This window comes from Dipteris shenzhenensis, chromosome 27, assembly GCF_047967505.1.
Source record: "Dipteris shenzhenensis isolate YYH24624 ecotype China chromosome 27, Dip_SZ_1.0, whole genome shotgun sequence".
NCBI classification, from domain to species: Eukaryota; Viridiplantae; Streptophyta; class Polypodiopsida; order Gleicheniales; family Dipteridaceae; genus Dipteris; species Dipteris shenzhenensis.
In genome coordinates this window covers 16036067-16049458 of record NC_141622.1, presented here as the reverse complement: position 1 = coordinate 16049458, position 13392 = coordinate 16036067, and the positions used below count along the sequence as shown (strand labels likewise).

The 13392-nt window shown below is 38.5% G+C and overlaps 1 protein-coding gene across 2 annotated transcripts in view; it reads left to right on the top strand.

Annotated features, from left to right (window-relative positions):
• The first annotated feature begins 3150 nt into the window (after nucleotides 1-3150).
• The window catches only part of LOC147883937 (uncharacterized), a 33651-nt gene continuing 23409 nt past the window's right edge, over nucleotides 3151-13392 (top strand). Inside the window, exons 1-3 of one of the 2 annotated variants that reach the window (XM_087398697.1) lie at nucleotides 3151-3191; nucleotides 3284-3690; nucleotides 9750-10389. In XM_087398697.1, the coding sequence (XP_087254823.1) occupies nucleotides 3303-3671 (369 nt within the window). In that variant the 5' untranslated portion in view covers nucleotides 3151-3191; nucleotides 3284-3302 and the 3' untranslated portion in view covers nucleotides 3672-3690; nucleotides 9750-10389. The other variant, XM_087398698.1, reaches the window with a different exon arrangement.

Here is a 13392-nt window from a genome sequence, read left to right as displayed (position 1 = left end):
TTATACCAATTGCCTCCTACATATGATAAATGGGTATTCCAAGAACAAAACCCTTTAAAGCAAAGTTTCAGGAAAGAGGTTACCAACTCAACACCATTAAGCACCAAGATGATTTCTTCTTCACTAGCATCCTAAACAAATTCAAAACAAACATGCAGCACCCATAATACATTAGTGCAATCAACTCTGTATGCTACCACAAGTTGTTGCTATACTTGACGTTGACTTACTTATTCTGTACAACAAACCGGTATGTGCACACAACAAATATTTATTCCATCATATTGACATTGATGTTTACATTTTCCTAGCTATAGACAGGAAAAATAGCAATTTTCCTCATTCATTATCCCTTTTAAATGATCTTAATAACATTGCTAAGCCTCCACAAAGAAATAAGACTAAAAATAGGCATGGTCATTGAGCAATGTGTTGGAAACTACAACACATCTGATGGTCTTGTAAATGGAGCCAATGGTTGATTTAAAGCAATGACAACTTCTAATTCACTTGCAATTGTTTGGATACAATTTTCAAACCCCAACATTGGAGCACAAACATGGCAACAAACCCAGCACTTATACAAGGATCATATCGACCAACAATGGACTACTATAATTTCAATTACAAAAGAAATCCAAGTAGGACATAATACAAGCCATGTTGTCATACGTACACAGTATCCAATCCAACCAGCATCGACGAGAACAATGCATCATGCATAGGGTTCAACATTAGAATCACTATTCTTTGACCCCATCGGTAGGCCACAACACGACATCACGTATACAACATTTTCAAGAGTATGTGCCAAAGAAAATCTTTACCTCATAACACCCTTAAACAATACTCACTTCCACGTAGGCTCAACTGTTGCTATAGAAATGCAAAGACTTCTTACAACTGCAGCTTGGCAATTCAATGTACCTCATCTTGAAAATTAGAGTAAAACACATATTATCTTACAAACATTGAACACATGTTCACATTGCAATTACATGCAATCGATTTAAATGCATATTATAATCTCCAAGCATCTGACTTAACTCTATCTCACTAAAACTAGGACCACACATCTCGCAGAATATGTAAAGAAACAAAATTTTGCTACAATCCAGTAGAATATATAAATAGAATATAATTAGAAACTAGGACCACACATCTAGTAGAACTATACACAAACAAAAGTTTGCTACAATCACGACATTCAAGGGAATGGGTACATCGCTCTTATGCAAATGTAGGCTTTCCTTATCCTCACATAAAACGTTTATAGTCCCTGGAAATGATTACAATACATTTCCAACCAAATTCAAGGCAATCCATGTTTATTCAATATATCAAGCCGAGGCATGTCACCTTCACACTTTCTTAGAGCACCTAGCACAAGTATTGCTTACAAATCCATCTAGCCCCAACTTTTGCTTTAGGAGATTTCAACATCAACTTGCTTGAACATTCTCAAAGCAAATGCAAATAGCAAATCTTATGGAACAACATCATATAACTTTAGTAAACAAAGACCCAACAACCATCTATGGGCCTCAAATTGATCATATCTGGACAACGCACCAATTACCAACAGTTATAGTGGAACAACTTAGGCATATTGGACTGACCATAGTCCTATTTACATTGCGTATTGATTTCTAGAATGCCTGATCCCAAAAGCAACATAGGAGCTTAATGTGGGAACTAAAGCAGATCCATGCTTAGTTGTTATCAATGCATACTTACTTGGTGATCAACTCCCTTTAATACAAGGATGTTTTTGCCTGGAGTCACACGAATTTCAAGGTGTACCCCTGGAAGTCTGTCAGCATCAGATCCCTCTTATCCCAAATGCCAAGCTGGTCACACAACAATAGTACCGAATGAACCTAAAATGCCAAGCAAGTCAAGGCTTGACACGATGGAGTGTATCTTTATGTACACAATTTGCAAATATTGATATTGCAACCCATTTGAAACATTTGAAAAGAAAGATGTTTTTAAAACAACATAGTTATTTGATGGATTTCAAAGCTCTACAATAATGAAACATGTCCTATTATACAGATCGATATTATACATCGTTTACACATAAACATATATGTTTGGTATTACTTTGATATACCCCTCTACCAAATGAAGTGTCATCTCTAAGTCTTATTTACTTTAATGAATCTTCTTGATGCAACATCGCTTTGGCTTTTAAAGTTGGTGGCCGCATAGTCCAATATGAAAACAACAAATATTTTTTACACACATTCGATTACATTAGTAAAACCAACAAATGTTTTGGCCATTGGGCCAAAGCTCTCATCATGGTTAGTAGGCCTTTGTTGAATGCTACAATGTAGGCTCCAAATGGCCAACATAAGCAAGGCACTACCAAGGTTCTAGGCATTGGGTCAATTATTTCACCACTTGGAAAATAGTGTTAAACCCTCGCAACGAATCCAACGTATTGGATTTCAATCCAAATAAAAGTGACTATGTTTCATTTTGTGGGAATTAGGGTTTCCCCATATTTGAGCTAATATCATCGGTGTCCAATATGGGATTGTTGGTGCCATCAAGCGCACAATGTGGGTGTGGGAGGGCCCTTGTATGAGGGAAGTACACGCCATGAACTTTTGTGGGGTGGAGGAAAAGGTTTGGAGGAAACTCATGTATAGGGGAAGGGTCTGCCGAACGACTTTCCTAGAAGGAAAGTCTGTAGAATTTAGCAAGCGGCCTCGCTCGCCAAATTATGCATACTTTTTGACCAAAGAAAGTCTAATTGCAGAGACCCTTCCCCGGCGTAGAGGGATGAGGGAGGACAATAGTCCTTGTCAGTTCTGCAATTCTGCAATAGTGGGCCGCAGTTCTGCAATTCTGCGACAGTGGGCCTTTGACAGTAGCAAGTACTTTCCTTGTATGAAAGCGCCAACATCCAACGGCCCAAATTTAATCTGGGCGGACCTGGTGTCGGGAAATTCTGCAAATCTGAGGGTGCACCAGATGGATGCACAATAGTGAGAGCGATAAGTGGCTGTCACCATGCCTAACTAGGACATCTTGACTTGACTAAGATGGATAAGGCTGAGGTTAAGTCAAGTTGACACCACCCTTGACTGCGAACAACGAGGAAGCTGGTGCGAGACGTAGCGGAAGCTTCCCGTGACTCTTCTCTTTTCTTGCGAGGTCCAGACTTCTCAGCTTGGCTGGTAATTCTTCCCATTTCTTGCCGAGCTCTTCTGTGATCTAGTCGTCACACCTTTTCGCCTAACGCGTTGAGCTTACTGGTTTGATTCTCCAGAGTTATTGAGGCTCCCAGGATGCGCATCTTAAATTGGTGCTTGTGTGGTGGAAACCCGAGCTCTCAATCCAAGCCCCGCCCACCAGGAACCCAAAGAAGCCAGACTAAGCTAACCATCGTTTGCAACGAAACAGGTGAAACCATCGTCCTGAAGGAGAAGAGCCGTTACGTTTATAGACAGGATCGGTTGTTGCTGCCTCCTAACAAGAGCAAGGAGCTAGATCTGCAAATTCCCTGCACCTTTTACAGTATGGGAATTTTTCGGAGACGGGCTGATGGGACGGACGAGGATCTTCGGATTAAGGTCGACACTGATGAGCTCAGCGACGGAGGAGATTTGAAAATCAGCTACGATGAAGAGAGCAGGAAATTCAAGAAAACGAAGTGAAAGAAGGTCTTCCAAAAAGGTTAGCTGGTGCTTTAACTTCTCTGCGCAGGGTAATATTAGTTTCAGTATGTAATCTCTCAAGGATGGGAATCTGACTCTGAAGAAATGAAAAACCCACACACACACACACACACACACATTGTCTCTCTCTTATGGAGGGTTGTTTTCACGATTTTATAGGTAAAGAAAAGAATTGAACTTTTCGTTTGTATATGCGTGTTACATTTGTTGACGACTAGTAGTCTTGAATTTTTACAACGTGGTTGACCAAAAGTAACACATACTTCGTAGCTACACTTGATGTTTTAATATGTCACGAGTTCAATTCTATCACCTTCTTTAACTTCATGCACTTTATAGTGTGTGTCTATGTTTGTGTTTTTTTCTTTTTTTGTAGGGGGGGGGAGCCAAAGAGGCACAGGGAGATTCACATAGCGTATTTCCTTGAGAGTGGAAAGTGAGATGCCTCTTCCACAATTGCACAAGTCACATAGGGTGTTTGTGAGGGAGAAGAACATTGTGGGAGAGGGATTGACGTAGGTGAAGTGATAGGGAGAGGCATTGCAAGAGTAGAATGTAGGCAAGCTAGGAGATGAGACGAACAAGAAACCAATGCGGAATTCAAAAAATAGTCCATCACTACATACTATTGGGTAGTTTCCAACACCAACCCTAACGGAATTCATGAAGAAACAAATTTTTGTATAAGTGTGGCAGCATCGGTATAACTACAAGTATGAAATCATCTTGGTATATCCATTCCTATATGCTTCAGACATCAACACAAATGTTGATGCAGTGTAATCTCCTTTTTGAGGGTAGAGCAAATGCGGCTTTGTTACCCCCATTCCACCCCACCATAAGTCAGCATAAATTAGTAACCAGATACATATAAAAAGAACCCTCGAAGGGGCATGAACATGTAATGCAAGATGCATTATGAAAACTTCTTGGAGGGAACATGAATGTATAAGGTAGCAAGATCAACTACACAAAATGCTAAAAGAACTCATAATCTATACAAAATAGACATATTAGCTACAACTAGCCATGTCAAGGTGCGTGTAGAGCCCTCATCGATCTTCTCGATTTGCATCACCATTAGAGGACCGTGAGGGTTTGATGATTCCCATTGCTCCTTTTCATCGTTTGTGACTATTTTATCCTCCTCCTCCTCCTCTTGTTGTCTCCTCTTTTGTCATTCCTCGATATTTTCTTGTATATCTCATTGGGGATTGAGCGTCCAGTTCTTTTATATAAAAGTTTTATGGATTGCTTTCTCCTTGCCATGTGGGTGGTGGTAGGGCTATAGACTTGAAGAAATGAGAGTTTTATGGTATTCTGGTAATGAAGATGTTGACCTTTATATAGGGCTCATTTATTTGAAGTATCATCATTACCCCCCCCCCCCCCCCCCCCCCCCCCCCCCCCCCCCCCCCGCGTTCTTCTCAAAACAATCAAAAACTTGTCTCAAAAGATTTTGATAATTATAGTCCCATGTTGAACATTTTATTACTCTAGTGCATGAATCAAAGATTATTATTTGAATATACATGATTGTAAAAAGAGAATGATGCACAAATCAAACATTATTGGTTGAATGTAACGCTTCTTTAAAGTAGAAAAATGAGCCAAAATGTGTCTTGAAAACACTATAATAAATATTAAATTAAGGTTCATATTAACATCAATGTATAGTTTGTTCGGCAATCCAATGCTTTCCCACACAACTTTTGGTTGCTAACCACCTTTCATGTTTTTGGAAAGCTTGCAAAAATTTCCATAAACTCCTTTTTTTACTCATTTGAGTCTGACAAACCGGTTGGGCTATAAATTTGTTCACAAGGCTTTTTCCTTGCATAGCATGACCCAATTATACCATGATAAAACCAATCAAACATCTCACAAAGAGCATTACTATGGACCCTGAGCATAAAAAAGTGCTACATCCATAAGAAAGGAACATGAGGTAAACACCTAAGAAATGAATTTTGGAAAAAGTGACGACCAAACAAACCATGTAATGAGCAATGTGTGATTCGCCCCATCCTTTGACCATGGCTTCAATGAACTCTTTCACAATGACTTTATATAGTTGTAAATCCTCATCATCTATGAAAGGCTTTCTCAATATCTTCACCATGTTGTCCAACGCTTTCCAAACACGTACTCTCAGGGTTCACACATGAGGATTAGCTTCCAAATTGGTGGTACAATCACATAACTCTTTCCAATAATTCCAATGCATATTTAGTCAAGTTTTTCAATGATTGGACAAAACTTGTCGTGCCTTTGAGCCTCCCATGGACACTTTGTTTGGAAGATTTCCTGATTTCTTGAGAGTTATATGTCTTTTTATAGCTTTACATTCCCTCCATGTAGACCCATGCTCAAGAGAAGAGCTTCAACCCTTGCTACACATGATGCTGCCCTCTCTTCTGGTTTCATGTTCCATACATATACAATGTGCAACATATAAATGAGTCGCATCTCAGCATGCAACACACAACAATGCACTCTTTATAATGGGATGTTTAAAATTGGATGCCAATTTTAATCAATTTCATCTCTATTGGGTGTAGCATCTTGATCACAACTCATTACTCCCTTGCTCCAATACATGTGTTTGTTAGCATCATCATCTATGATGTCATTCATCACATCTTTTGCAACTCTTTTTATTTGCCCTTTTGCTCTACGTTGTTCTGTGCTCATGTCATTACTCGCTTAAATTTGTTGTGAGTGCATTCAAAAATGCTTCGTTTGAACTAAATTCCATTCCAAACATACATTTGTATGTTTTAAGGGCTCCTGCCATGTTCCATTCAACTTTGAAGGATCCAAACCCTTCAACTTGAAGCAACTCTCCTTTGGTCTGGGCATCAAAATGGCACTTGGAATTGGAGATCTATCCAAGTCCCATTTCAAGAATGATTGTGTCTCTTCAGAAAGTTCAAATGCAACAAGACACCAAATGTGCCTTTTCGATTGCACACTAACATTTTTTGTAACTTTCTTATCTTTGGCATGTCTAAGGGCTTTGTTCATTAAAGTAATATTAGCCCTCTCCAAGTTGTGGCCTTTTACAACTTCACACTCATCTAATTTGATAACAAACACCAACTTACCTTCACAACAGCTCATCGGATCTCTTATATATATCTGACTATCACATGGCCAGATATTTGTTATTCAATAAGCTCACTAGCACAGTTATGGCAAATCCAAAACATTCTCACTAGAATGCAGCCAAAAGAGTCTTGAGATACATCATAGGTACAAAAAATTTTGGAATAGAATACAAAGGAAGTCGTCCAAGGTTGCATGGATACTATGACAGTGACTATGTCGGAGATCATGTGACCAGGAGACCCACACAGGGATATGTTTTTTTCCTTGGTCAAGGTGCTATATCATGGTTATCAAACAAGCAACCCATTGTTTCTTTGTCCTCAATAGAAGTAGAATATAGAGCACTCACAACAAGTGCATGTGAGGCTATATGGCTTAGAAGACTATTGTAAAAAATAGATTACTTTGATGAATCAAAGCCAACAACAATATATTGTAGCATTGGCCAAGAATCCAGTATATCACTCCAGGACAAAGCACATTGATGTCAGAGAGCACTTCATCAAAGAAAGAGTGTTACTTAGTGACATCACGCATCATTGTAATACCAAAGAGAATGTTGCAGACATCTTTTCCAAACCACTGGCAAAGATCTCCTCGAGATACACTGAGAATCTCTTGATTTGATGTAGAGGAAGGACATTCCCATTAACGGGGTGTGATGGAATGTAATGCTCAATCCTTCTTTGATTCCCCAGAATCATCATCTTGAGCGAAGGCCTACTTCATGATGTTGATCTTGAGGGAAGTTGTTGAGAAACCATCTCAACATCATGTGTTCAATATTGTACATAGCACTAGCACATAGAGTGCTATAAAGAAAAGGGTTAGATACCCTAACCCTAACCCTAACCCTAAAAGGGTTTGTATCTATTCTACATTTTCAACTAAATCTAGTGTACAATTAGTCATTTGTGGTGTGCTCTCTAGCTGTTCCCTCTCTCCTCATCTCCATTCTTCTCCTTTCCTCTCTCCATATTTGTTCATTTCCTTGTTCCAGCACCATATGCCAAGCTCTCCATTGGTTACACAGGCTTGATCCTATGCTTGTAACCAAGAGGATATTTTTTCTAATCTCCTAGTCAATGTGGCAGGTTGTTGTTGGAAAGACAAAGTCTCTTTTAACAATTTATTTTTATCATCAATTAACCTTGTGATTGTCTCTTGTGACCTTGATCTTGCAAGTTCAGAATCGCCAAGTTTTTTTGTTTTTTGGTGAGTTTTTCATGGAGATTTCACATGGTGTCTTTAAGTCTTTTGATCTCTTTTTCCATCCTCCACAAGTGAACTTTGGCAAATTGTGCTTCAGCATTGGAATGGTCGATGCATTTACAATAGCCAAGTAAGCTTTGAAGACCATCTCCTACATATTGTGAATCAAACTTGTCACATTTTCAAACATAAGAGGAGAACCTTTTAAAAGATCCATTCGATAAAACCCACCAACACTCCACAAGTCCACATGCCTTGCTCCTTGTTGTCATAGTTTATCTAGGGTCTCATTGTTGTCAACAATTATGTGGCCATAGCATTGACTAGTTGTAGCATACTCTGGTATAACTTCAATGTGCAAGGTGCTTTTTCACGTGGCTTATTGGTGTGATCTTCTAATGGAACCATGAGAGGAGATCAAAAATAGGTTCCTAAACCAGAAGTCAAAGAATCAAAGATTTAAGTTTAGAACAATGTAGAATAGGATCAATGGAAGAAAGTTTGGGATTACAACAAAACAAAATGGTAAGAAGAAATTGGATTTAGATTAGTACAATGTAGAATCAGATAAATGGAAGCAAGTTTGGGATCACAAGAAAACAAAATGGTAAGAAGAAATCGGATTTAGGGGTTGTAAAGTGATTACAGTGAGAAAGAGGATGATTTAGAGGTTGGGAGGTGATTATGGTAAGGAGGAGTAGGATTTAGTTGTTGGTAGTGATTTGGGTGCATAGGTTTGGTTTGGGGGAAGTTTTGGAAGGGTTTGGGGACATTTTTTTAACTTTTGAAAAAAATCAATTTTTTGGGAGGAAGCATACCCACGAGTAACTTTTTGGGGATGAGGACCACCACAAGGGTGTAAAGAGAGTCAACTTTGAGTAAGTGGGGGGGGCCTCAAGTGGGAGAGGAAGGTACACTTTTTGGGACCCCCAAGGGCTGAGGGAGATGTACCTTTTTGTCCCCATATGGGGGTGATGGAAACCTCCATAGGCCTTGTTAGCTCTTAATCTATTTTTCTAATCCACTCCTTATGAGGTCCTTTTTGAGTCCAAAATTCCCCTAATGTATCAATAGTATGCTCAAAGGAAACAATTAAATCAACACAATCACCTGTGTCATTGATAGGCATGATAAGTCATGGGCATGGATAGGGACATTATGGACACTTTGTTATTGTCTTGTGGCCATCTAACCTATTTTCAAATTGGTTCACTTTTCTTGTTCTTTAGAAACTTAGAATGATGTGAAAAGCATGAATACAGAGACCTTGCATACAATGTAATGCAAAGAGGTCAAACAACACATTTTTCAATGAATTGACTTGAATGGCACTTGATTACCATTGTTCCTCCAATCATGATGACACCTACATGATCCAAAATTGGTAACAGTAATAAAACAATGGAGCATGAAAAAGTTACTAACTTCAAGAGGCTCCAAGAAAACTTAATGTTGAAGTTAGATAGAATTGGTATACATTTTCATATCTTTCATTTTTGCTTCTAGAAGAGTAGTCAAGATGGTCTAAGCGGGATTCTTAAGGGTAGGTATAAATGAGGATATTGATGTGAAATTAAGTAGGTTTTCTAAGAAATTGAGGACTAGCCAAACATTACCCTTTTCACATCTCATGAATGTTTTTAAGCAATGCCATATGTTAGCTCCTATAATACAAGTTCCAAGTTTCAAAGCATAGATTGAGCATACATTGATGGTTACTTATTGGATGGCCAGGTGGATTAGTGGGACACTCCAAGCAACTTCAATTTATACTCTTTGTGCAAGATGAAATACTAGTCATGCAATATAAGATACATCCAAAATCCATTGAGTGGCCTCCCAAAGAAGGCGGCATTGAAATACATGAGGAACCCAATTTTTTGCCAAAAAGGGATCCACATATGGTCTTGATGTTTGAATACATCAAAAATCACTTAGAGGTGATAAACGGTATCAAGCATTACCTAAATTATTGGTAGCAGTGAGTAGATGTGCAAGGACCACATGTAAGTATATCAGCCCTATGATCAAGTATTGGGAAAAATAGTTGAGGAGATAGAAAAACCTAATGTCCAAGATGGAAGTATAGATGGAAACTTTTTTCCATGAACATGTACATGCAAATGACATAGCTCACATCAATGAGAATGTTGGTGATGACTTCTTAGATCTACAAGAACTTGATAAAATCACCATTCTTATCCTACAAAAATAGACCTAAGGAAGTATTTCAGCCCATGTTGATGTTAAAAAGGGTGCCATTGTCCTTGTCCACAAACCGATAGGGCCAATGTACCCAACTTGGCTATGCATAGCTCAAAGCAATGTTGTTGTGAATATGACATCTAAGAACCACAAGAATGTCTTAATGCGATATTGGGCACCAAAATGTAAAGGAAAAAATGCAAGTCGTGCCAAGGTTTATACAAATTGTTTTTGGGAAGTTTTATACAAAGTGTTGGAATAAGTATTGGATGAGTAGTAAGAAAGGTCTTGCTTGTTGGGAATTTGTGGACTCAATAGCATTTGCATTTGCATGGGCTAAAAAGGGACCATAAAATACCACAAAAGATCACAATTCCCCCCCCAATGTGATTTCAAGAGCCCTTGACAATCTATGACAACAATAAGAAGGAAGTGATGAATTCAAGTCTAGAGACAACATGTGGATATGAAAGTAGAAAAAAGCATGTGTAGATCTATGAGACTATGCCAAAGTGACTCTTTCCTAGTTCATTAAGAAGCTTATATTGCTTTTTGAAATAATTTCCTAATCAATACTTTATTTCCACAAAAAAAAAACGTGGATTGACTCCATTAATTACATTGAGCATGTATTTTATATTAGATTGATGATATATGTTGTTTTATTTTTTGGTTTGGTTTCTTCTCTTGAAATTTTCATAGTGGAATACTTTATGTTAGGTTAACAATATATGTCGGTGTATTCTTTGTTTGGTTTTCTTGGGATTCCAATACTAGAGTAGTTTATGTTAGGCTGACAGTATATGTTGGTTTATTCTTTGTCTAATTGGAATTCTGATAATGGATTAGTTATAGTGGAATTATGTTTCAATATCAAGGTGTTTATATACACCGCCTATATGTTTTTTTACCAACCTTGCACTCCATTATCCATAATATTGATATGATGCTAATGTATCATTTATAGAATGATAGAATGATAGTGGTTGTAGTAGAAGTGGATCTTGGTGGGGAACTCCCCCCCTCACAACCATGATGTGTAGAGCTAGAGTAGTCCAACTATATGATGTGTGTGTGTGTGTGTGTGTGTGTGTGTGTATGCATGCATGTATGTATGTATGTATGTATGTATGTATGTATGTAAGTTGATGATAGATGTGGCTTTGTTTGCATTTCTCCAGGGGTTTCCACCTTGGATCACTTTTTCATAGTTTTGATGGTTTTTAAGCCTTGCTTGAGGGACTATTCCCACCATTATTAGAATTCTAGATGCTTTGTATGTAGAGGAGAGACTTACAAAGGTAGTGTTATGGATTTGGGTCTCTCATATGCAAAATAGGGTGCCTTCTCCTTTTCTTGTGGAACCAACCATCATTGATATTAGTGATTTTTATCACTCTATTGCCGGCCTTCAACAAGAGTTAGTAGCCCTGTGGAGAGAAGTGCAAATGTGACTCGTAGATGTTTGCATTTAGGAGTGCCTTGATATAGCAAGGGATCATTCATAGGCTCTTTTATATCATAGAGTAGAGTATGTCTTCCATGCATAGGGGTCTCATTGGATTCAGATCGGAGTAAGAGTCAATAAACATTGCTTCTCTACTTTTGGCTCGAGCCATGGTAGAGAAAGTGTTTCTTGGCTACCTGACTCTAACAAGGTTTTATACTTTGATTCTGATGCCTTCTGTGTATTGCCTTTGATTATAATGGCTCCCTTCTTTCTATAAATTCTAACACACTTGCTAGAAATGATGTCAAACATAGAGTTTGACAAGCTATTCTAGTGTTGGTGAAACTAGATATGAGAGTCTCATTTGATGGACCTTTTACCAACCCAAAATTTAATTTTTTCCTTCACAAGGGAAAATGTTGTTGGCTTAGATGGATTGAAACCCTTCTCCTTTATTTCTTTTTAAAACATGATTGGGAACCATGTTGCTTTAGCCATGTAGGGCATTTAGGACTCTAGTGCTATGTTTGATTCACTTATAGAGGGTCTCATTCATCTCACCCCAAAGGGAGGGTGCAAAATTTTTCCTGATTGGGGACTTTGTATAATATCTTGGCAAAAGCTATTAGTCTGCCATTGTAGCGCCCTCTCCCATATCTTATTCATGATACACAAATGGGCTTTCTACATGGCCGATGCATTTTTTATAATATTTTATCCCTTTGGCAGGCTTGATAGTGGGCTATGCAAAGTGTCCAAAGGTTAGCCATTCTTCAAAAGCCATGAAAAAGTAGATTGGAGTTTCTTAAAGGGCACCTTTCTGTGCTTTGGTTTTCTAGATTCTTGGATCAAAGGGGTTTCTTCATTATTCATATCAACCCAAAGCCAAGTGCTTATCATAGGGGCATGAGAAGAGAGAGATAAAAAATTTTGAGGTGAGTCCGACAAGGATGTCCTCTTCCACATTTCTTGTACTTACTTGTGGCTGAAGCCATGAGCATCTTTTTGAGATCTTTGGCTGACATCATCAGGCTAAGGCTTCCGCTAAGACTATGGATGAGGAATTGCTTCTAGATTAACAACAAGGACACCCCACATTGACCCAAATTTGGGGGGTTGATTAGGTTTCACTTGAGTTTATAGTGGTGTCTCTATCAAATATTTGGGTTATCAGGTTGGCATGGGTCTCCTTCAATTTACTCTTATGTTTGAGAGTATTAAAAAAACTCCTCTTTTGGAGTTCAACTAGACTTGAGAGTATCAACAAAAACTCCTCTTTTGGAGTTCAACTAGACTTGACCTTGCATCTAGATGGTAGTTGTTAACTAGGTACTGCTGGAGCCACAACCAAGTTCGTTTATTCTTTCTTGTGCCACTCTAGGGGTTGCATCACTCAACTCAAAAGGTCAATAAAGAACTTCTTGTGGAGGGGACTTGATGGTTCGGTAGACACTAGTCTAGCCAAAATGGCTTGAAAAACCTAAGGGGCCTCAACACCTTAATCCAAATTTGTAGTGAAGCACCTTCATTTCCATGGCTACCATCATGAAAGCTTGGGGCAGCTCCAGAAATTAATGTTTGGAGGATTCTCCCTCTCCCCTAGAAGATATTTATAGATAGTCTATCATGTGGAATGAAAGCATACTTGATGATCATGGCAAACATCTTGGAACATCTAATTACATGTAGTGGCCCGACTGGAGGGACGATTCGCTTTCTTTG